The following is a 25,384-nucleotide window of genomic DNA, read 5'->3' on the forward strand; positions in this document are numbered from 1 at the left end:
AAGGGTAATCAGCACTTCTTAAAGTCTTAGAAATGCAGTGAAAGAGCTGAAGTGCGTGTAATTAACAGTGAGAGTCATTGTAGCAAAGCAGATAAAGTTAATTATACAGTAAAGGAACATTTTTATGCAGTCGATGTGGTAGTAATCAGAATCAACAGAAAAGTCCAGAAGGAACTGTGTACAATACGAACAATGATTTGGTAAAAGTGTACTGCACAAATTACTTAAATAAAAAGACATAATATATAGGCACACAGCTGGGGAGGGCAAATGGTAATGAAGAGTCATGGATTTTTGCATACTCTAAGTTATTTAAGAAAATAATGGGCCTCATGCTGCAGACTTTACTCATGCCAAAGTCTCATTTACTTCATTCTAGAGGCGTTCTAGAGGTTACACTGAGATTTGCAATTATAGCAGGGAACCAAAGCCCAAATCCATTGCCCATCAAAGCCAATAAAGATATTCCTACTGACTTCAATGGATGTTGACTTCTAAGGTATTTAGGTGTTACTGTGAGCCAACTCCTAAGTGCCTAAATCACTTTTGAGAGATTTAGGAGTACTTGTGGCACCTTAGAGACTAACAAATTTATTTGAGCATAAGCTTTCGTGGGCTACAGCCCACTTCATCGGATGCATAGACTGGAACATATATTGAGGAGATATATATACACATACAGAGAGCATGAACAGGTGGGAGTTGTCTTACCAACTCTGAGAGGCCAATTAAGTAATTAATTGATGAAGTGGGCTGTAGCCCACGAAAGCTTATGCTCAAATAAATTTGTTAGTCTCTAAGGTGCCACAAGTACTCCTGTTCTTTTTGCGGCTACAGACTAACATGGCTGCTACTCTGAAACTTGAGAGATTTAGTCTCCTAAATCAGTTAGGTGTTGCAACAGTGAGTACAGCAACACCTAAATACCTTTAAAAATCTGGGCTCAGATTATTTTGTTATATATGAAAAATAATCTGTATCCCCACCAAAGTTCATCCATTTACACTTTGAGTAGAGAGTTACTTTCCAGAAGTAAATCTGTACTTTAGGAGAAAGGAGAAGCTAAAATGTCCTTCTTCTGAAATTTAGACTTGCAATCTAGCATTTCCTTAGGATTCTTCTAGCTAATAAGTGGCTTGGTTCTAACAGTTCAGAGTTTGCATCCACAAAACTGTGGCCAGAACTTCAGATGGGATGAGGCTCTGGCATATAATGTCCAAAATGTAAAATTATCTTTAAGTTGCATTTCAAAAGCGTAAGTCGGAGATTTCCCTATTTTAATGTATATATTTATGAATGGTGTTTGCCAATTTCCCCTGCATTTTAATATTAGTTTGGTTTGGTAATATACATATTATGACAATCTTAACTCTATACTGATGAAGTACCGTATTTTATACTGGAACCAGAGACGACCCTTGCCTGCCGAGAGGGGGGGGGGCGGAGTGAGGGCAGCTGGCTTCAGCAGTGTTACTGAGCATGCTCAGTCTGTGTGAGCATGCTCAGTACAAGTCCAGCAGCAAATCGGGGGGAGGGGCACGTGACCCCGCATACCCCTCCCCCCCCCCCACGTGTCGCCTCTGGCTGGAACATATATAAAGATCAGCTTTCATCTAGTGTATTCACTGACCTTTTGGATGAGTGGGAAATTCAGCTTTAAATTTCCACGAGACAGAATTGTGATGAGATTTCCCCCAGATTCTGCACTGTGCCCACTTAGGTATCACACAGCTAACACTGAGCAACAGAATCCAGTGAATAGGGAACCAGACTGGGACTCAGGACATCTGGATTCTGTTTTTGGCTCTGACACTGACCTGCTGCATTTGGCCGTGTCATTTCCCCTAGCTATACCTCCGTTTCCCCTCTCAAACTTCTCTCTTGTCTAGTTAGATTGTAAGCAATTTTCGGCAGGAACTGTCTCTTACTATGTGTCCAGATCTTTGTTGGTACCTTTAGGTTTTACTATCACACAAATAAGGGAACGATAAAATAATAATAATTAATAGCAGACCCTGGGAGTTTCACCCCAGTTTTGTAGGGGGATCCTATAATGGAGTAGAGACAGTGTTGCAGCTTCTGTACCCTCCCCCTCCATGCTATCAGTGGAGGGGGTGTGGCTGGGACAAAAGTAGGGAAGGGGTGGATGGGTCTCCTTCACACTCATCTGATCTATAGCTAGTTTTGACACCTCCTGACCATCAGAGGCCAAAGGTCTCTCTAACTTGTAATTAATGATGATAGTTTAGTTTGCTTCTTCCCATGCTAATAAATTCCTTAAAATGGCCATTTGTTAGTATGTACTGAATAACAGAAAAAAAAGTTTAAAGAGACTTATTATTAGGACTATGTGAAAAGTTGTATCTCAAAGCATCATGCTGAAGTAACAGGAGGGGACTTGCTGATCGGAAAACATCCAGCTAATTTTTTCTAAAAAGGCTACAAACCAAACCCAAACCAATTAAAATGAAACAAATGTCTGATTGGTTCAATGAAATTAGCAACGTGGAGATGCCGGGAATGGGCACTCAGTGACAAAAGAATTCATCCAGTCCCCAGAAAGATTCAAGAAATTCTTGAGATGGAAAGATTACAAAACAAGGTCATTTTCTGGATATCATTTGACTTAATAATGTACATGGGAGAATGTGGGATAAATACTCTGTTGGCTTAATGCCACTCAGATAATGGAGTTACACCAGCAGAGATTTTGGTCCTGTATCTTTAATTTATCAAACACAAAGATTATTATTTTTGGATGTGAGAATTTCCACAGATTGTAAAATGTCAACAATAATCAGTTATTAAAGCAGATCACAATCTTCTAGACGACATATTCAGAGACACTCCCTGCAAAACACCCCCCTAGGTTTCAAAAAAGATACAGAGATATATATTAATTTGATAGGAAGCATAGATCTAGGACAGATCTTAGAGCTACATTCAACAGTTCATAGCAGTGAACTGAAAGATAAAGAATGAATGTCTCAAGTATCATCAGTTCCAAAGTCAAGTTAGGGCAGCCTGGAAAACGAAACAAGCTGTCCCAGCATTGCAGCATGGTTTCAAACAGTCTGAGAAAAGGTAACTGGCATTTGAGAGAAGAAACTGCAGCTTGGAATGTCATTCTGTACAAAGGATACTTAAGCATAATATCAGACACCACAATGGCTGAAATACTACAATTAGTCCATGGTATGTACAAGTATGCATTTGCAATGCAAAGGCAAGGGATGCCATGCTTGCAGATGACCCTGAATTCAGAAAGCAATGCTCTAATATCCATTCTGACATTTGCACCAAACACAGATGTCGGGGCAGAAAAGAGGAGCAAGAGCCCTCAGCCTCAAAGGCGCCATGGTAGATATCTCAGCCACAACGTCCCTAGTCTCACAGGGTATGTCTCTATTGCAACCCACGCTGTGATCGCAGCCTAGGTAGACATACCTGCACTAGCACTGCGAAAAATAGCAGCCGAGATGAGGTAGCACAGGCTTTGGCAATGCAAGTAGCTACCCATGTTCCAGGAGGGCTTGTACAGCCTGTGTTGAAGCCTGAACCACCACATTTACACTGCTATTTTTAGCAATGCTAGTCCAGGCAAAGCTGGAGCAGGTATGTCTACCCGAGCTGCAATCACTCCTTGGATTGCATTACAGACATACCTATAGTGACGTTTCTTCCTCCCACCCTTTTGAGATGGTGCCCAGAGCTCCAATACCAAAAATTTCTTGGTACCCTTTTTTAAAACTTTTTTTTAGTTTGATGGCAGTGAAGAGAGGCACTGAAGTGTCCTTGAAATGAGGATTACTTGAGACTGAGGTGACAGTAACAACAAGGACCTTGTACCGATTTCCTTGGCATCAATGAACACCTGCAGATTAAGTGAGGACCTACACTGGCTTTTGGCACTGAGAAATCTTTGTCACTGCGAATGCTTCCTTAGTATCCAATTTCTTAGCTACCTGCAGAGCAAACGGCACCAATGATGGACCCACATCGATGGGTTCCTAATAAGTGAAAAATCAGCCATGGCACTGGTGGAATTCTAGCATTGGCAGGCTCACTTCTTAAAGCTGATGTTCTCAGTGCCAATGAGATTTCAGTCCTGCAGAAGACTTGGGACCTACACTACTGCCCTGGAACCTGATCTATCTGCAGTGGACTTTGACCTCAGGACTGTCCCTGACTTTGAAGCCCAAGATGGACTGCTCTGTCCCTTCATAGAGACAGATGACTGATCTGACATTGGATCCAGCAACCTGGCACATGAGTGCTGCTGGCGAGGAAGGCCCACAGCCTCCACAACCTGTCTGGGTGGGCCTGGGGTGTGCACCAAGCAGTGATATGAGGAATGCTCTTCCCCCAGGCTGAACAAACAATCAATATGCTTCAGGAACATGAAGGCCTACAACCCATATCACTTAAATCTGCCCTGCTTATCTGAGTCCTTGGAGATTGGACCAGCCCTGACCGAAAGCTCTGAGCACCCAAGGCCCAGAATAAACTAAATGCCAAATCATGTAAACTATCTAATATTTGCTAACTAGCTAAGTACCTAATACTCTAGAAATTAAGGGAGCTGTGGATCAGAAGTTGCAACATGCACTGACAGAAGGTCATTACATCCACCGCTGGGCTTGGGAAAGAACGAATGTAGGTGGCTGGGGTCACATGACACTTTTATAATCTCAGCTCTACACAAGGAGTGTTGCAAGATGGTGTTTGTCGGCTCTAAGAGGCACTGGTATCCTGAAATTCCCAGGGTCAGAGTCCAACGTCCCCCAAGTGGGAACATTCACAGGCAATCCGTAAGGAGAAACAAGCATTCTTGATTTAAGAACAATGAATTTGGACAGATGAAAAAGAGGCAAAATCATCTCTATGGTAATTTCAGGCAGCCTACCCCAGACTTCCACAATTATGGCTTTAATTACCTAAGCATTTCGACAACTGTTGCTTAGTGATAATTTGGCGGTACCTGATCATTTTAGTTAGGATTTAGTGATGACATAGTTTCACTTTACATTGTGAAAAAACAACAAAAAGGAGAGGTAAAATTATGCTTCAATATTGCTCTGAAACACTGTCACCTTGTGGCAATTTGCAGGTGTAGCACTTCACATCACAGTGCAATCCAGATCACTTCTTGAGACTAGGCGCGGTGCTAGAAATAGATTACAGTTCAGAAGAAAGGGGTAGGAGGGCTCTTCTTTTGTCAAAGCAGTCCACCCATCCCTGCTACAGACCAGTATCTGTGGCTGAAGAGATGAAAGCAGGGGATTGACTGAGGATTAACAGTGCCTTAGCCCACTCGCTGAACTACTACTGTGTTTCATCTCCTCATCTAAAGCCAATGAATTTTGTCCTGTAACTCCTTCCAGCTACCCAAGCCAAACTTTTTACCTCACTACTTACCACTCAGTGGGCCAAATTCCTCTCTCAGTTACCATTGGTGTGACTACAGAGTCTCTCCGCTGACTTCAGTAGATTGTACATGCCACCAGTTCTGCATGAAGAACAGTTGCCAGACTCTGCCTTTGATATATGCAGCTCACTTACAAAAGGGTAACTCTTAACAAAAAATCCCCATGTTGTCACTGGAGCACAGGGCAGACCTAAACAAAGGAGAGGTGGGTAATAAACTCCTCGTGAGCTAAGGTGTTCATGCATAAGTGACTGTCTCATGGTTCTGGTACACTGCACTCTCAGGAAACAGGAGTTAGCTAGCAGTGGCTTCTAAAGTGTCATAAAGCTGGTCAGTGGAGCAAGCATATCAAGATAGGGTAGAGAGATGGCAGGAGAAGAAGCATCAGTGAGCAGGGAGTCTAAAGGCAAAGAGAAACTCCTGGCAGGACCACATTGCTGCAGCCGAAGAGGGCGAGGCCTCCAGTGCTGCCAAAATCAGGATAGCAGTGTTGGGCAAGATAGGTTCATGGCCCTGCCTGACGCTCCCTTGACTGAGAAGGGGTTAGTACTGGGTTGTTGGAGGAGCCATCTTATGAGAAAAGAGAGAGAGGGATGCCAGCAGCAGCAATACCAAGCCTTGCTGTGGAAGTTGGGCTCCCACCTTTCAGTTTCACACCAAGTATTATTTGCCTGTAGTATCTGTCAACATAGACAATATCAGCTCAGCAGCCACAGGCACATTTCACCATCTGTGAGTGAAGACGGGACAGTGTGTAAAACCCAGGCGCCTTCCTTCTGGGGAGTTTCCACCTGTTGTTGTGGCTGTTCTGGGTCTGAGCTGGTTATGGCAGAACTTTTGATGACTGAACTGAAGCAAGAAAGCTCCAGAAAGACTATGCAAGGCCCTTTTATTATCCCAGGCGGCAGCCATAGAAAACAAACCTCTCCATGTAAAGAGCTGCCTCATCTTTTGGGTTTCCAGGTTGAATTAAAAAGATGAAAGGGATTTTTCTTAGGAACTGTGTTAACGTCCTATGAAAGCACATGTTGGCACAGAAGTATCTGGAAGTACACTGCGAAATGCTGTAACTTAGTGGTGGGGAAGGGCTGGCTGTTTGAAGGGCAACAAGGAGGATAGTGTAACATAACTGGCTGTTGCTCTTAAATATGTTAATGTTGTTATACTTCTTGATTTAATAAACATATGCACCCAGAGGGGACTGGAGCCAGCTGGCAGTTTTACCAAACAGTGCCCTACCTAGTAATCCTTTCAACTAAATGGTAAATATAATTACTTTCTCCCTGATAATAATGCCGGCATCGGTAATTTTCACTCCAGGCATCTGAAGAAGTGGGTTTTTTTACCCACGAAAGCTTATGCCCAAATAAATCTGTTAGTCTTTAAGGTGCCACCAAACTCCTCATTGTTTTTACTTTCTCCTTGTTATTTCTGAATTTAGGACCACACAGATACAAGAACAGACAAACATGACCGGCTACAGTGGAATTGTGAAGAGGCAGAGGGCCTGTCAATAGAGATCTACTGTAGTCCCATTGAGGTCAGTGGAACTGCTCACATGCTTAAAGTTACTCCTGAGTGTCAGTGTTCACAGGATTGGGCCTAACAGGACAAAGAAAAACAATAAACTTGCTGGAGACCTTCTGCTCAGCAGCTGCCGCTGGCTAGGTGCCAGGCTCAGCACACAGTCAGGAAATGATGGGCAGCACTGCATTGTCCTTTTTTAATGGAGGCAAACCTCCGTTTTATATGAAGGTCTTTAGGAAAATCAGGGAACTTGTAAAAACAAATTTGAGTTGTGATCTGAATTTTGGATAATACGAAGATTTGCATATTTTGAAACTAAATACTTCACATATTATTCGCTTCTACCATATCACCTGAGGTTAATAGTCTGATAGTTTTCTATTCAAACTATACCTTCCACGTTCACACTAAGAGCACAGCAGAACTATTTAAAAATGGATTAACTAATACAACTGCATAAATATGGCATGTTAAGCCATTTAAATAACCATGTAAGAGCATCTACATTACCCCTCTTCAAGCACTACACCTGTTCTGGAATGGATGAAGTAATGTGAATATAAAGAAGCATCCCAGGAGTTCTGATCCCATTTCCCCATCTGACCATTTCAGCTCTACTTTTTGCAACATAGGAATTTATTTATTTGGATTCTTTTAGAGATCTTAATCCGAATTAGAATTATTACCACCAAATTAAGCCTTATTTTCTTCTTATAACAATTGGTGATATAAGAATTACCTCCCTGAATTCTAACACGTTTGGCATTAAAGACCAAAGGCAGACAATTAGGTTCCTCTCCTCCTAGTTATTGTTTCAAGCAACCACTAGGTAAGGGAAGAACAAAGATGCATAAATTTAGAAAACTGTGGGCTAAATATTTAGACAAAAATTGAAAAAGAAATTAACTAGGTTTTCACATATAATTGCCAAAACAAAATGCACCACTTTAACAATAATAGAAAACCACATTGAAAGTAAAATCAACTGTCTTATTCTCTTTTCACTCATAGCAACATACTGTTATAGGTTGGGCTAAACCTCATTGAATCTGGTGGGTGCAGCTGATGTCCATCATTTAAGATAGTAAAAACAGTTAAGCTCATTATGAAATAATATCAGTGTCCACTCACAACAAAGGCATGTCCAAGGCCACTCAGAAATGTGAAGTATGTGGGCGAAGGCCTTCACCAAGTATTGGCTGAATGAATGTGGGTGGATACTGGCGGAGCTAATTGACAGGCTAGGAGTGTATGCGTGTGCCTTTTCAAGCATATCATGCAATTCACAAAAGGAGGAGTCTGACACAAATTTTCACACAGGGCTATTGAGAAAGCCAGCCCCACACTCATCCGACAGCAGCTGCTGCAGTCCCACAGATTGGGCCTGGCTTCTTGTTCCAGGTGTTGTGATGTAGCACTGCAATCCCATGTACCATGCCGCAATGCCACACACTCAAAATTGACCCAGTCGCCCCTCTGTCATGATGGAAGAGTGGCCGGGCTCCAGGTGGCAACGCTCAGAGTGGGGAGCTGGGCTGAGCATTGGGACAAGAGCCACCACTGCCAGGAGAATGCATGGTGGGCTTGCTGTCCAGTCCACCACCGCTTCACCTCATCTGGATGCAAAACTTGATTCTGGCACTGGAGTGGGGGAAGACAATAAGAAAAGCATATAGAGACTGAAGGAAAGGAAGCTACAGACACAGCCTGGATAAGCATGGTGTGTGGCCCTGAGAGAAGCTAGAAAGAGGATTTTGGGGTCTGGCTAAGAGAGGATTAGCAGCTGTTGTTTGGTTCCTCGTGTGTTCAGGGAAACAGGACTTTGTACATTCTTTGTAAACAAACAAGACTGCACCAAGGTACCTAACTCCCTCATCAATTTCTTCTCCTAACTGGGCCAGCCTACAAAACCCAGAGTTATTGGGTGGGCACTCAAAAGGGGTAACAATAGTTAGGGCCTAATTAAAAAGTGGCAAGTCAAAAAGAAATACTTTTTCACACAATGCACAATTAAACTGTAGAACATATTGCCATAGAATGTTGTTGAAGCCAAAAATTCAGCAAGATTTAAACAGGGATTGAATATTTGTATGGAAAACAAGAATATCCAGAGCTTTCAGTTAATGCAAACAGACGTTTTGGAAGAGATATAAGCCCTCAAGTTTTGGGGTGAAAACTAATCACTAACTAATGGGGATTAGTTAGGAGACCTAATATGGGGGGGGGGGTATATTATCCCACATCTGCCTAATGCGAGGTTGCTTTTTCTGAGGAATCTGGTGCTGGCCAGTCTTGGAGACAGGATACTGAACTAGATGGACTCTGGATCTGATCCGCCTGGCAATTCCTATGTTTCCAATCCTGTCACAATTATTCACAAGGAATTCTTAACATTGTAAACAGTTTCATTGAGTTTAATGGGAATAAGTCTGTGTCTGAACAAGAAAAAGAGAGTCTGCATGTAAATGTGTGTGCAAGGGGAGTCTGTGTGTGTTGAGACATTAGCCATATTTATCAGACCACTGCAAACCAGCTTTTGTATTCTTAAATTATACCATCAACAAACAACATACCACAAAACCAACACAGATTGCCCAAAATATATCTGGGCACAAGAATCAAAAGAAAAATACAAAAGAGCCCTGAAACCCTAGTCATAGATAACCTGAACAAACGCTATGACCAACAGGCAAATGACATAAACATCGATGCAAAAGACCTACACAGAGTTCTCAGCAGAGCATCAAAGCAATCCCTAACCATACAAGCAGCAAAAGAAGACTGAACATTCAAAAAGAAAAAAGAAGAAAAAGAGTTTGATATAGGCTGTCATAAGCAAAGGGGAAAAACAAAGGAACTCTCCAAATTAAAACACTGAAACAAACACTTGAAGCTAACATATCTCATACTCACCACACCACAGCACTACTAATTAGTGCTTCGACAGGAATAATAAAAAAATAGATCCCATTTTAAAATATTTAGCACAAATCAAAGACGCATTGGGTAACAATTTCTATTGGCAAACCTGTCAAGAATTTAAACCCAATAAAAAAGAAAAACTTTAGGAATAGACAGTAGTAAAATCTGGACAAAACAGTTCTTTCCAAGATCTATATGAAGAAATCCAACCTCAAACCTTATTCAAGAACACAAGACCATAATTTTTAAAAAGATTCGACTTGAAAGTGCAGTTTAAAACCACCAAACCATTCCGGAGATCCCTTTCACAATACTCAAACTCAAGAAAATCCTTCAGAAACACAAATTCAGAAAATATAGGTAATATTTACAAAGACACTAATGGCAGTTAGGTGCCCAACTTGCATTAGCAGTCTGTAGGAATTAGGTGCTTGGCTGCCATTTTTGCCTTTGTAAATTTACTTCCATCTCAAATTGATACTGAAACACAACATAGAAATCATTTAGAAAGCTTTTTAAATTTTTAGCCCAACCTCCCCAATGTCGACACTTCCCTCAGAAAAGGTCAGATGGACTAATCATTCCAAAAGCAGAGAGAGACCCTCGACTCAGACAATCTCGGAGGTCGTTATATTACCGACAACATCATCAACTGTTCTGTAGCACCCCCAATGAAAACAATAATACATTTGAGTCTAGCCAGTAACAATGTAATAATAAAAAGCCAAACTGTATTAAGCCACCGATTGCATTTCACCCAGCAGATGATCAACAAACATATTAAAAAATAAAAGGGGATGAGAGTTTTCTGCTTTTTGTAACTTTTAAAAAAGCTTTTGATTCAGTCTGGCACCCAGGATTGACTCTTAAATTGATACTAACTGGAATTAGTGAGAAAACATGACACTGTATCAATCTACCAACCTATCAAATACAGAAGAAAAATAAACAATTTTCAAACAGCCCTAAGGCAAGAGAGGGGAATAACACAGGGATGTAATCTGAGCCTAAGCCTTTTCAGCATAGCTATAAATGATTTATCGACTCTGCTGGAGCAGTTCGCAAATTCAAGACTTCCACTAAACAACACAGAGATAGATTGTCTAGTTTTGCTAATGACCCAGTCACACTATCACTCATACAAGATTATCTGTATGTATAGTGCCATCTGGTGACTCCAGATAATGTTACAGTCTCCAAACAAAATCACACCACCAGAAATGGACTGAAATACATGGGCTTTATCATAGAATCATAGAATATCAGGGTTGGAAGGGACCTCAGGAGGTCATCTAGTCCAACCCCCTGCTCAAAGCAGGACCAATCCCCAGATAGATTTTTGCCCCAGATCCCTAAATGGCCCCCTCAAGGATTGAACTCACAACACTGGGTTTTTATGTGTTCACTTGGGAAAATATAACAAAATTGAGATATTTGGAGGGATAAAAAACAATCGTAAAATTTTATTAGACAGAAATTGAACACAGTCTAAATTATAAATACATAGGCCGTACTGCCAACCCTGAATGTTCAAAAATAATGTGTCTTGTCTATGTAAGTGGTTTCCTACATAGGGGCCTTAGATTGTAAAATCTGTAGGGCAGTGACTACTGACTAGTATAGTACCTAACACAATGGGGCCCCATCTCAGCTGACATCACTGGGGCTACCACAATACAAATACCTAATAACAAAAACAGTTTGCTATTCTAATGTCCAAACTACAATATTGTATAAGCTCAAATTATCACAAATGCCCAGACTTTTCACTAAAAATAAGAAGTAATGATGAGGCTGGTAGGTCTCACCTATATGCTCAGAGTCTAACTGATTGCCATATTGGGTTTCAGGAAGCAATTTTCCCCCAGGTCAGATTGGCAGTGTGTTTTGCCTTGCTCTGCAGTACGGGTCACTTGCTTGTTGAAGTAGAGTAAATGATGGATTCTCTATAACTTTTAAAATCTTTAAATTGAGATTTGAGGACTTCAGTAACTCAGCCAGAGGTTATGGGCCTATTGCAGGAATGGGTGGGTGAGATTCTGTGGCCTGCGATGTGGAGGAGGTCAGACTAGCTGATCAAGATGGTCTGTTTTGGCCTTAAAGTGTATGAGGGAGAAAAGAAAGCTACAGCAGAGATAACATGTTTTACACAGTGTGATGCTAACAACAACAGATGAAAAGTGTTAGAAAAGTGTGAAATATTAGAGCTGACAGAAATGTTTCACATTTCAATTAGAAATTTGAAAATTTGGGGGGGGGGGGGGGGGAACTGGTGGCTTGTGCATGTGTCTCCATTGGTGGAGTCTGATTATACTGAGGTCATGGTGTATTTGGGTCTCTTAGTGGGAGGAGTCAATGTGTGGGGGAGGAGTGTCTGTGTCAGTGGGAGGAGTCTATGGTGAAATATTTATGTCTCATTTGAAGGAGTCCGTGGGTGCATTGGGGGAGGGGAAGGTGTTAGCATCTGGGTTCTCTGGGTGCATCGGTGGGGGGGGGGGGGGTATTGGTGTCAGGGGGTTCTGGGTGCATTGTGGGGGTTGTTGGCCTCAGTGGTCTCTGAGGACATGGTGGGGGTCAGTGTCAGGGGTCTGGCGGGGGGGTTGGGGGAAGGTCGGTGTCTTGGGGCACCATGGGGGTGTCAATGTCACAGGTCTTGGGGGGGCATCAATGGTCTCTGGGGATAGTGTGGGGGCATGTCGGTGCTGGGGGGGTATCTGGGGTCATTGAGATGGGGTGGGAGGGGTCTCTGAGGGCACCATGTGTGGTGTCGGTGTTGGGGGGGGGTGTCTCCAGTTGGGGGGGGGTGTCTCCAGGGCATTGTGAGGGAGAGGGTGTTAGGCAGGTGTCGGGGTCTTGGGGTGTCGATGTTGGGGGGTGTCTCTGAAGATGTTAGGCGGATGTCGGAGGGCGTTATGGGGGTGTCTCTGAGGATGTTAGGCGGGTGTTGGGGTTCTCTGGGGGCGTTATGGGGAGTGTCGGTATCGGGAGTGTCTCTGAGGGTGTTAGGCAGGTGTCGGAGTCTCAGGGGTGTTGATGTCAGGGGGTGTCTCTGAGGGTGTTAGGCGGGTGTCGGGGGGGCGTTATGGGGGTGTCGGTGTCGGGGGGCATCTCTGAGGGTGTTAGATGGGTGTCGGAGTTTCTGGGGACGTTATGGGGGGGTGTCAGTGTCAGGGGCGGGTCCCCAGGACGTTGTGAGGGAGGTGTCAGGAGTCTCTGGGGGCATCGTCGGGGAGTCTCTGAGGTTGTTGGGAGGTGTCAGGGGGCGATATGGAGGTGTCGGTGGGTGTCAGGCGGGGTCTCTGGGGCGATATGGGGATGTCGGTGTCGGGGGGTGTCCCTGAGGTTTGTTGGAGGGGTGTCGGGAGGTGATATGGGGGTGTCGGTGTCGCGGTGTGAGACGGGTGTCGGGGGGCGATATGGGGGTGTCGTGTCGGGTGTGTGAGGCGGGTGTCGGGGGGCGATATGGGGGTGTCAGTGTCAGGGGGCGATATGGGGGTGTCGGTGTCGGGGGGTGTCCCTGAGGTTGTTGGAGGGGTGTCGGGAGGTGATATGGGGGTGTCGGGGTGTGAGACAGGTGTCGGGGGGCGATATGGGGGTGTCGGTGTCGGGTGTGTGAGGCGGGTGTCGGGGGGCGATATGGGGGTGTTGGTATGTGAGGCGGGTGTCTGGGGGCGATATGGGGGTGTCGGTGTCAGGGGTGTGAGGCGGGTGTCGGGGGCGATATGGGGGTGTCGGTGTCGGGGGGTGTCCCTGACGTTGTTGGAGGGGTGTCGGGAGGTGATATGGGGGTGTCGGTGTCGGGGTGTGTGAGACGGGTGTCGCGGGGCAATATGGGGGTGTTGGTGTCGGGGGGTGTCAGGCGGGTGTCGGGGGGGCGATATGGGGGTGTCGGTGTGTGTGAGGCGGGTGTCGGGGGCGATATGGGGGTGTCGGTGTCGGTGTGTGTGAGGCGGGTGTCGGGGGGCGATATGGGGGGGTGTCAGTGTCAGGGGCGATATGGGGGTGTCGGTGTCGGGGTGTCCCTGAGGTTGTTGGAGGGGTGTCGGGAGGTGATATGGGCGGTGTCGGGGGTGTGAGACAGGTGTCGGGGGGCGATATGGGGGTGTCGGTGTCGGGTGTGTGAGGCGGGTGTCGGGGGGCGATATGGGGGTGTTGGTATGTGTGAGGCGGGTGTCTGGGGGCGATATGGGGGTGTCGGTGTCAGGGGTGTGAGGCGGGTGTCGGGAGCGATATGGGGGTGTCGGTGTCGGGGGGGTGTCCCTGAGGTTGTTGGAGGGGTGTCGGGAGGTGATATGGGGGTGTCGGTGTCGGGCGTGTGTGAGACGGGTGTCGCGGGGCAATATGGGGGGTGTTGGTGTCGGGGGGTGTCAGGGCGGTGTCGGGAGGTGATATGGGGGTGTCGGTGTGTGTGAGGCGGGTGTCGGGGGCGATATGGGGGTGTCGGTGTCGGCGGGGTGCTCCCTGAGGTTGTTGGAGGGATGTCCGGGAGGTGATATGGGGTGTCGTGTCGGTGTGTGTGAGCGCGGGGTGTCGGGGGGCGATATGGGGGTGTCAGTGTCGGGGGTGTGAGACGGGTGTCGGGGGCGATATGGGGTGTCCGGTGTCGGGGGGTGTCCTGAGGTTGTTGGAGGGGTGTCGGGAGGTGATATGGGGGTGTCGGTGTGTGTGAGGCGGGTGTCGGGGGGCGATATGGGGGTGTTGGTGTGTGTGAGGCGGGTGTCGGGGGGCGATATGGGGGGTGTCGGTGTCAGGGGTGGTGAGGCGGGTGTTGGGGGCGATATGGGGGTGTCGGGGGTGTCCCTGAGGGTTGTTGAGAGGGTGTTGGGAGGGTGATATGGGGGTGTCGGTGTCGGGGTGTGTGAGACGGGTGTCACGGGGCAATATGGGGGTGTCGGTGTCGGGGGGTGTCAGGCGGGTGTCGGGAGGTGATATGGGGGTGTTGGTGTGTGTGAGGCGGGTGCTCGGGGGGCGATATGGGGGTGTCCAGTGTCAGGGGTGTGAGGCGGGTGTCGGGGGCGATATGGGGGTGTCGGTGTCGGGGGTGTCCCTGAGGTTGTTGGAGGGGTGTCGGGAGGTGATATGGGGGTGTCGGTGTCGGGTGTGTGAGGCGGGTGTCGGGGGGCGATATGGGGGTGTTGGTATGTGTGAGGCGGGTGTCTGGGGGCGATATGGGGGTGTCGGTGTCAGGGGTGTGAGGCGGGTGTCGGGGGCGATATGGGGGTGTCGGTGTCGGGGGGTGTCCCTGAGGTTGTTGGAGGGGTGTCGGGAGGTGATATGGGGGGTGTCGGTGTCGGGGTGTGTGAGACGGGTGTCGCGGGGCAATATGGGGGTGTTGGTGTCGGGGGGTGTCAGGCGGGTGTCGGGAGGTGATATGGGGGTGTCGGTGTGTGTGAGGCGGGTGTCGGGGGCGATATGGGGGTGTCGGTGTCGGGGGGTGTCCCTGAGGTTGTTGGAGGGATGTCGGGAGGTGATATGGGGGTGTCGGTGTCGGTGTGTGTGAGGCGGGTGTCGGGGGCGATATGGGGGTGTCAGTGTCGGGGGTGTGAGAGCGGTGTCGGGGGCGATATGGGGGTGTCGGTGTCGGGGGGTGTCCCTGAGGTTGTTGGAGGGGTGTCGGGAGGTGATATGGCGAGATGGGGGGTGTCGGTGTCGGTGTGTGTGAGACGGTGTCACAGGGCAATATGGGGGTGTCGGTGTCGGGGGGTGTCAGGGCGGGTGTCGGGAGGTGATATGGGGGTGTTGGTGTGTGTGAGGCGGTGTCGGGGGGCGATATGGGGGTGTCAGTGTCGGGGGTGTGAGAGGGTGTCGGGGGCGATATGGGGGTGTCGGTGTCGGGGGTGTCCCTGAGGTTGTTGGAGGGGTGTCGGGAGGTGATATGGGGGTGTCGGTGTGTGTGAGGTGGGTGTCGGGGGGCGATATGGGGAGTGTCGGTGTCGGGGTGGGAGGCGGGTGTCGGGGCGCGATATGGGGGTGTCGGTGTCGGGGGGTGTCCCTGAGGTTGTTGGAGGGGTGTCGGGAGGTGATATGGGGGTGTCGGTGTTGGTGTGTGTGAGGCGGGTGTCGGGGGCGATATGGGGGTGTCGGTGTCGGGGGTGGGAGGCGGGTGTCGGGGGCGATATGGGGATGTCGGTGTCGGGGGGTGTCCCTGAGGTTGTTGGAGGGGTGTCGGAGGTGATATGGGGGTGTCGGTGTGTGTGAGGCGGGTGTCGCGGGGCAATATGGGGGTGTCGGTGTCGGGGGTGTCAGTGCCGGGGGTCTCTAGGGCGCTGCGGGGGGAGCCGGGGCGCGGCCAGGGGTCTCTGGGGCCGGGAAGCCGCTCCCCCAAGCCTGCAGGGGGCGCTGCGAGGCGGAGCCGGGGCGGAGCCGGGGCCCGGGCGGGCGGAAGCTGCCGCCGCCGGTTTCCGTCTCTCGGCGGCTGAGTCACTGGCCGCGCCGCTCCCCGCCGCCGGCCGCTCGCTGCCCGGCCCCGCCATGCCGCTGGAGAACCTGGAGGAGAGGGGCTGCCCAAGAACCCCGACCTGCGCATCGCCCAGCTCCGCTTCCTCCTCAGCCTGCGGCCGCAGCGCCCCGACCCCGCCGTGCGCGAGGAGCTCATGGCGGCCGTGCGGCGCCACAGTGAGTGCGGGCGGGACCGGGACCGGGCCCTTCCCCCACCCGTTCTCGCCCCGGCCCTTCCCCTCCCCCCTCCTTCCCCCCCCACCCCCGGCCCCCGTTCCTTCCCCTCCCCCACCCCTTCTCGCCCCGGTTCCCTCCTCTCCCCCCCCCCCCCCCCGTCCACTCCCCTCCCCCACCCCCTTCTCTCCCTGGCCCCATTCCCTCCCCTTCCGATCCCCTCCCCCACTTCATTTCCCCCCACCCGGCCTTAATCCTCTCCCCCACTTCAGCCCCCGTTCCCTCACTGGTCCCCCCTCCATCCCCTCCCCCCCCACCAGCCCCTAGCCCTCTCCCCCCACATCCTCCTCCCCCGTTCTGCCACATCCCCTAGCACCAGCCTACAGTCCCCATCCCCCACTCCCCACCCCCCAGTTCCCAACCCCTCCCTCCCCAATCTTCCCACTGCCAATCCCCTTCCTGCCCCCTCCACATCCCCCCAACCTCAGACCCCATTCCCTCCCCCGCTGAGGGGGTGCAGCCTGGGGCTTCTCTCCTTGCCCCGGTAACAAGCTGTGGGGGGGAGAGGAGAGGGAGGTCTGTCCATAGGGACTGATCCTTTGGGGTCAGTGTTCACAGCATCACCTTATTCTGTGGGGTGTGGGTGCATCTCAGTCTCTGTGCCCCATGGTCTCTCCTGCTGAAGAGAAATGGCTGTTATTTATCTTGCAGTAGCACCTAGCAGTGCCGGTCCAGCTTCAGGGTCCAGTTGTGCTCTGTGCTACATAAGCAAGTAAAGAAAACAGCCCCTGTGCCACACTAGTAGCATGGCAAGAGTCAACAGGTGGATGACAGCGAAAGAGCAGGCTGGGGCCCAGGGAAGTGAATGAGTTGTGCATAAGAGGCAGGAGACCGTCAACCAGGAAGAGAACCTGAAACACAATCTTCAATGCATAGTGTCTAAACACCCTTTTAACAGGCAGCTCCTGATAACTAATCTGGTTATATCCCTCCCTCAATGGGAGTTTTCCTTTAGCACTTCACACTATTGATATGTGATCCTGCAGCAATGTTTATGACAGCAAGAACTACCCCAATTCTCTTTCAGATATGGCCCCATACTATGAAGCACTCTGCAAGCCGCTTGACTGGCAGATGGACATGGAGCTGTTGAATAAGATGAAAAAGGCGAATGAGGAAGAGTTGAAACGTCTCGACAATGAACTGGAAGATGCTGAAAAGATCTTGGGGGAGAGTGAAATCCGTGATGCAATGATGGCCAAGGCTGAGTACCTGTGCCGAATTGGGGACAAGGTGAGTTAAAGGCCCATGTTCCTTGGGCTGCTGTCATTAAAATCATTCTTCGTCTTTCAAACCAGGCAAATTCCTATGCGTTCCATCCAGTTAGAGGAGGCCCACTGACTCATGATCTGGAGAAAATAGAACCACACCTGGGTGGGGTGAATGGTGAGATCTAAGCAGTGCAGCAAGAGAAAGGAAAGGGATGTAAAACTGGGAAGTGAAAGGCAAACTAAGAAGAGAACAAATAAAAGTTTTCCATTTAAAACTTTTCAATACATTTTGTAGACAGTATTTTCTACCTACCTAGTGTTTTGTTTTTAAGCTGTTACATCATAATTGCATATGCAATGTGAGTTAGTTACTGTACTCATATAATCATTGGGGGCTCTGTTAAGGTATTTTGGGAGTAACTTTTGGAACTTCAGATTTAAACTTTGACAAGTTGTGAATGTTAATCTCCTTTTTTGAAGAAGGTTGGTATTTTAATTATTTAGGATAGACAGTTGTACAGTTCTGTTGTGGATGATACACCTTGATGAGAGCATGCTAACTTAGTTTAAACTGGCTTTCTAAGATGGCTGCCAGCTTTTTTAAGAGCCAAGACACATTTCACTTGCCTGTGGTTTTTTTGCCCCCAGAGTACTGCTAAAATGTCCTTCAGCAAGATAAATCTGTACACTACCCTGGTAACACCCAAGGCAGCTTCTCTTGATAAGACATTTTAGTGGGGTGCCAGTTCCTTTTTATGTTCTAATATTAGAAAATATTGTCTTGTTAGGAAGGAGCTCTGACTGCTTTTCGTAAGACGTATGACAAAACTGTGGCACTGGGACATCGTCTGGATATTGTGTTCTACCTTCTAAGAATTGGTTTGTTTTACATGGATAATGACCTCATCACACGGAATATTGAAAAGGCAAAAAGGTACCATTGTTAGATTTGTGGCAAATATCACCTTTTGAAGTAAAGCATCATTGGTTGCAATGTCTAACAAAACACTAGTTTTGAAGATAGCTATAGAACTGCCTGATTGCTAGTGAATAGGTTTGGCTTATTTGTTAATAATTTTAAAAAATAGTACTTATTCTTGTTATAAGTGCACGGTGCACTTTGCAATCTGAAAAATCTGAGTTCCTGCCACATGGAGCTTATAATTAAAATAAAGTGACATTTGTATTCTCATTATTTACTAATTTTCAGTTAAATCTAGTTGTTATACATTATGGTCCTGGGTAAAGTGATAGACACAAACGATTATAACCAGGGCTTGAAAAACTTACCAGATACCCATTAGCCAGAGGACTAAACCTACTAGCTAGAGTTAGATATGAAAGATGAGTGGATGCTACATCAGTTAGTCATGGGACAATCCCATAGGCGAAATGCTGATAACCTTACAGTCTCCAGCTGCTGGGAGTGGGGAGGTGGAGGTGTTGGGATTTCTGTGAGGCTGCTTGTTGCCCCTGGACACTACCTGGGGCTTGAATCTTTTGTGTCTGCTCCTGACTAGCCTGTGTTTGATGAGTTTGAATTTCCATACTTCTTCCTGCCTGTAGTTGCTAGAAGGGAGAGGAACTTTTTTCCCCTTAACACCGTGGAGCTTTCAGGCTGCTGTAATGAGCTGGTCTCCACTACTGGTTCCTGATCATCTTGGCTGTTGCAATGAGAGATCTTTGACTTTACTTTTCCCTCAGTCACTATTTTTTGTGTTCTCCCAGAATGGCTCCTGGACCTGCCTCTGCTGCTGCTTGTGGCTACAGCAGCATTACATGGCTCTTGAAAGTTTCACTGCTGCCCATAGGTTTTGGGGGGTTTTTTCCTCGCATTTTTTTTTTAAAATGATTTTAGTCTACTACTGGTGGTCAAAGCTGTGAGCAACAGAGGCATTGGAGTGTGTGCCTGCAGACTCAGGATCACAGTACTGCATAGGTTCACATTTGGAAGATTAGCATCACAACTAAATAGGCTAGAAACTTTTTAATTTTTTAAAATGTCGCTTGAATTCTGGCCTCACGGAGGAAAGCGTCCCATCTACCACCGACAAGCGCATTTTTGAAGCCCTAATTGTTACGATATAGTGTACTTCATAACTAAGATTTCCTCATGCACTCTAATCTTGTTAAATGTACTGCACTCATTTCAGATAATGAAAACAAGTAAATATATATCTTATTTGTTTTAAGTCTAATAGAGGAAGGAGGAGACTGGGACAGGAGAAATCGTCTAAAAGTCTACCAAGGGCTTTACTGCGTAGCTATTCGAGATTTCAAACAAGCAGCAGAACTCTTTCTTGATACAGTTTCAACATTTACATCCTATGAACTTATGGATTACAAAACATTTGTAACATATACTGTCTACGTCAGTATGATTGCATTAGACAGACCTGACCTTAGAGAGAAGGCAAGTAAAGCAAATGACTGCACTGATTCAAGCTGATCAAATTATTCTTAATTTTTTTTCTCTCTCTCTCTGATACTAGTATATGAAATTTCTAAATGTTGTTTGATTGCTTTCAGGTTATTAAAGGGGCAGAGATTCTGGAAGTGTTGCATAGTTTACCAACTGTACGACAGTATCTCTTTTCACTCTATGAATGTCGTTATTCAGTCTTCTTCCAGTCATTAGGTAAGGATATTTCATACACCAGTATCTTTCCCCTGTGTTTCTCATTAGGTCCTGTGAGCAGCTTGCTGCAAATCATAGCTGAGTTTTGTAGAATTGCCTAGGGGATGGGCTGTAGGTATAGTTAGTATTGTCAAACCCCTGACAGTTAAAATCATCCATTTACTTTAGGTGAATCATTCCTAAATACCACTCTCCCTTGGCAGCACAGTGAGGTAGAGTAAGCTGCTCTTGCATGGATTTATGGCTCTCTAAAATGTTTTTCTTATAAAATGAGCATTCTGAAAGATGGCATCTGGTTGGATGAGGGAAGGTTCTTACAGGGTGCCATCAAAGAGCCAATTTGCTATCTTTGGTCCTAATTGTGTGGTCAGACCCATAGGCTGTATGCAAATACAAGACTCCTGGTTGTGGAATTGGGACGGTAGTAGTACTTAACTCCATTAAAATGGGAATTCTGAAAGGCTTCCTTTAAAAGAGAATATAGTTTTTTATAAAGTTAAAACACTGGATGCATCAGGAAGCCAAAGGAGTCTAAATTCTGTAGGTCGATTTTTAAAATCTGAACTTTCAGGTTTAAATTACAAAGGGGAGATTTCATAGCCGCTGGCTATTTAGGGCTGTTTTGAACTGGTTTCTATGGGAACAGTGCAGAAACGAGGAAAGAAAACAGTTTTAAAATCCATGCTTTATCATTGGCACTGTTCTGTCAATTTTTATGCTGCTGGTTTCTGCTCCAGTTTCCATGAAAATGGCTTCTAAGGTAGCAAAAATAAGACTTAAAAAAAAAAAAGTCTTCCCCTTTACTTTGGGGAAGACTGGAGCTGAATGGCTGCCCTGCAACCAAAAGCAGAGGGCAGAAAATCTCAGCTGCTGTTGAGAACTGCAAGTGCCAGTCTGATAAAAACCAAGAGCTCCTGAAGCGTCTGTAGTTTCTTAAAGCCAATTTAAGACCCTCTCAATAGAGAAGTAGTCTTACCCTCAACTATTCTATTCTTAAGAACAAGTTTTGATAAAGCAAACACAAACCAAGTACTATCAAAGATGTGAGTATCTACTTTGATTGTGCCTTTGTATCTCAATGCACACATACGGGACACAGGGATCCAGTACAGTCACATACCATATTATGTTGCTTATTGAACTTCGTTATGTGTTGGGTTTTTTTGTATAAGCAGGAACAGATTAACTCAGAGATTATAGACTGTATTTGTGATTTTTATCTTTTCAGCTATTGTAGAGCAAGAGATGAAAAAAGATTGGCTGTTTGCTCCTCACTATCGTTATTATGTACGGGAAATGAGAATCCATGCGTACAGCCAACTCCTAGAATCCTACCGGTCACTGACACTAGGGTACATGGCAGAAGCTTTTGGAGTTGGTGTAGAATTCATAGATCAGTAAGTTAAAAGTAACTTTTGTAAGTTAGAGACTTTAGTCATCATTTATAAAGTAACGAGTTTACAATGATCCTGCTACAAATAAACAGACGATACCAAAAAGAGAGAAGAGGTATTTACTTAGACCATCCACAAACCAAGTTATCTGCAAGATTATTTTTTACTAGTCTCATGTTTAAGTGTAGAAATCAGTTTAACTTTAGTCTGTTTAAAAAAAGTCCAATATTTCTTTTTCTCTCTGCATAAGAAATTTTATATTTAGTTTTTACACATGAAGCATCATGAGATAATATTTTCTTAAGGTATCTTTTTTTCTTTAAATGATAAGACCAAGGGCTATCTGGATGACTACAATTGAATTTAGGGAACGAGGCTATAACACAGTTAAAAGTTACGATGTAGATGAGACTTCATCATGTTCTTTAAATTTTGACTGTCCATGTTCCAGTTTTGGGACACTTAAGTTCCATCTTCACTACAAGTTTTAACTGGATCGCCTGATTCACCTATAATTGCTGTGTTGATTGGACCTGATATTTGTGGTTTAAATCAGGTAAAGTGTAGGCAGCTGTTGTGCAAGCTTTCCAAAATCACACCTCAACCTGCACTTGTTTGGTCTCACCTTAGAACTGGAACTACAACTAGTTTTCACTGTGACCTAAATTGGGATTTGAAGCTAAATCTAGGGTGAAAGATTAGTGGATTTACCTCTGATACCTATAACAGCCAGCTTGTGTTTGAATACCTCTAGAGGAACAACTTGCTTCCGTCTATAAGTATTTTTTTTAAATATTCCCAATTAAGAAAAAATAGGCAGGAATCTGAGTCCTGACTGAAATGTACATAAATAAATTAGTAAAGCAAAAAATGAACATTTGAAAGGAAACTGAATATGATCATATTAATGAGATCAGCACTTAAGTTATACCAGTTTCTATTAATAGTGAGAGTAGATAGTTATTAATGATTGTAACTTACCTGGTTTACTATAGGTACTTATCCATGTTGTCATGCTCTACTATGGGAATATGGGTTTGTTTATTTTCCTAGCCACAAACAGTTCTGTGGAAACAGATCAACAGGAAGAGTTTAACCAATCCTTATCAATTCACAGGCACTTGTTCAGCACCAGCATTATTTTTTCCTTACTATCCACACTTTGATCCATAATAAACCACTCTAGTTCGTTTTATTGCGATATGGCCTCATAAGAATTAGTTGGACCAGGAAACAAAATTAACGTGAGCAGCAATTTATTAAGCAAATAATCTAACATGCAGGGCTACTAGGAAATGGCAAACAATTTTGTACGGTTTCTCTTAGAAAAACATATAAAATTGTTGACAGGTTGTGTTAAATCCGCTATTTTCAATGCCAGGCAGTCAGACAGGTTTTCCACTTATTGTCCAGTTTTTGACTCCTCCATACCATCAGTCTCTTCTGCTGTGTGTTCACATTCTAATGGACTATTTACTGGAAGGATTCAGGGTTTAACCACATGATCTTAGGAAATGGTGGAGAGCAAGTCACGAACTGCTCTCTGCTTTCCTCTACATTAGAAATGTTAATGGTTTTTAATAACTTGTGGGGGGGGACTTTCAGGCAAGGGACTAGGGTGGGTAAAAATGTGTAGTCAGGCTACTCTCCGTTATAGGAAGGGCTGAAACATGAGAAGTAGGCTGTACGGTTGAATTTTTCAGAGGTATAGGAGGGCAGTGGCAACTGGGAAGAGGACTGTCTAATCAGCACAGGTGCTACTGCCCATCACTGAGGATAGTTCATTTAACACTGCTGGTGGGATAAAGATACAGAATCAGAACAGATGTGCAGAAGGAGGAAGTGGGAGTGCTCAGAGCTGGTAAGGAGACTGTTGGCTCCTCCAACTGGCCCAGAACGTCAGGAGATGATAGGTGTGGCAAGAGGTTAAGAGAGACATCCATGGATTTTGGATTGAATGGGCTGGACATGGTTTGTAGTAGGAGAAATAGAAATGGTGGGGTAACCATGTTTGCATTGTGGCCTTCTGACAACTTACTTCAACCTCCAGAATTGAAAGGTGGCTTTCCACAAAGCATCAAATACATCATTCTGCACTTGGTGACGAGACAAAACTCCCATTGGCTTCAGTAGGAGCCTGGGCTGAAAAGGGAGTTCTAAATAGAGGGTCCTTATCCAGATTCAGAGTATAAGGGTAATCTTGTTAGCTTTTAGGAAGCAATGACCCCGTTATTTAATGTAATATCTAATTTTGTAGTTGCCCTGCCTTGGAGCCATTCCACTAATGTAATTGTAGACAGTGTCAAATGCTCAGGAGCTGTACAATAGAATAAAAACGAAGTGTACACAATACACCACCACCTCCTCACGTCCAAACAAATGAGGTGCAGCTTAAAAGAAGAAAAGGAAGTAGAGGAGCAAAGGTGGAACATGAAAGGCCCTTCTAAAAATAGCTGTGGGGGAAAATGAACTTTAAAGCATTTCTTTAAAAGTGGGGTGGGAGGAAAACAAGACACTTTGTGGGAGCCTGCAACTCTTTTGTGCAACATCTATATATTTAACATACTTTTTTTTTTTTTTTAATTAGGGAGCTTTCAAGATTTATTGCAGCTGGGCGACTGCATTGCAAAATAGACAAAGTTAACGAGATAGTCGAAACTAACAGGTACAGTATCTATAATCTGGTTTATAGGCTGTATATTCTAATCACAGTTACTAAATTGACAGCGTTGTTGAAAAGCTTGTCATGGTTTAATGTGACTTCTCACTATAAAACCCTTTCTTCCTAATTTGTAGGCCCGATAGCAAGAACTGGCAGTACCAAGAAACCATCAAGAAAGGAGATTTGCTGCTAAATAGAGTTCAGAAACTTTCCAGAGTAATTAATATGTAACGCTTTTTAAAAAATAACGGAATGCAAAATTTAGATGTTTAAGACCATTTTGGAAGTAATGTGTACTGTATGAGTTGATATGCGGTAGCTAAGAAAATTATAAGTGAGAAGTAGGGTTTTTACAGTCTGCTTCATTATGTAAACAACTGAACTGTATAAATGTTACAGTCATGGTTTCAGATCCCAGTTCATTAAATATATAATACAGTGGGATGTAATGTGCTACGTTCATGTACAATGTTCAGTATTTTGTTTCATAGTAAACTATTATGTTTAGAAAGCAGGGCTAATATTTGAGAGAGATATAAAAGAACTAGTGACAGTCCCAGAATTACTCATGGGACTTGTTCATTTGTGCCTAAGAAAACTAGATAGTTTAACAGTAGAAGGAAATATTTACAGTATAGTAGTACCCAAAGGCTTCGGGGCCCCATGGTGCTGGGCACTATACAGAGAGATTCCCTATCCTAAAGGGATTACAGTCTAAAGACACTGACCGACAAAGAGTAGAGGGTATACAGCAGCACACACCCTAACCAATATGGTACAGAATGTGCATAGCTTTGTTAGTTACATAGATTGTAGCTTTAATTCATTAAAGTAACATTGTCGTGAAAATGGTATATTTGCTAGCTGCCTACTAATGCTATATGTGGCAAAGAACATTGATCGGTTACATTATCTGAGCATTACAGTTGG

The 25,384-nt window shown here is 45.6% G+C and overlaps 1 protein-coding gene across 1 annotated transcript; it reads left to right on the plus strand.

Moving 5' to 3' along the window:
• The first annotated feature begins 16,344 nt into the window (after positions 1-16,344).
• Positions 16,345-24,895, plus strand: PSMD6 (proteasome 26S subunit, non-ATPase 6). Its single transcript, XM_065407472.1, is given in 9 exon segments — positions 16,345-16,370; positions 16,373-16,492; positions 17,577-17,782; positions 18,549-18,694; positions 19,954-20,173; positions 20,290-20,398; positions 21,627-21,795; positions 24,380-24,457; positions 24,589-24,895. Coding segments are annotated over 9 exon segments (1,167 nt in total). The 5' UTR covers positions 16,345-16,348; the 3' UTR covers positions 24,686-24,895.
• The last annotated feature ends 489 nt before the right edge of the window (positions 24,896-25,384 follow it).

Source organism: Emys orbicularis, chromosome 7 (assembly GCF_028017835.1).
Source record: "Emys orbicularis isolate rEmyOrb1 chromosome 7, rEmyOrb1.hap1, whole genome shotgun sequence".
Lineage (NCBI taxonomy): Eukaryota > Metazoa > Chordata > Testudines > Emydidae > Emys > Emys orbicularis.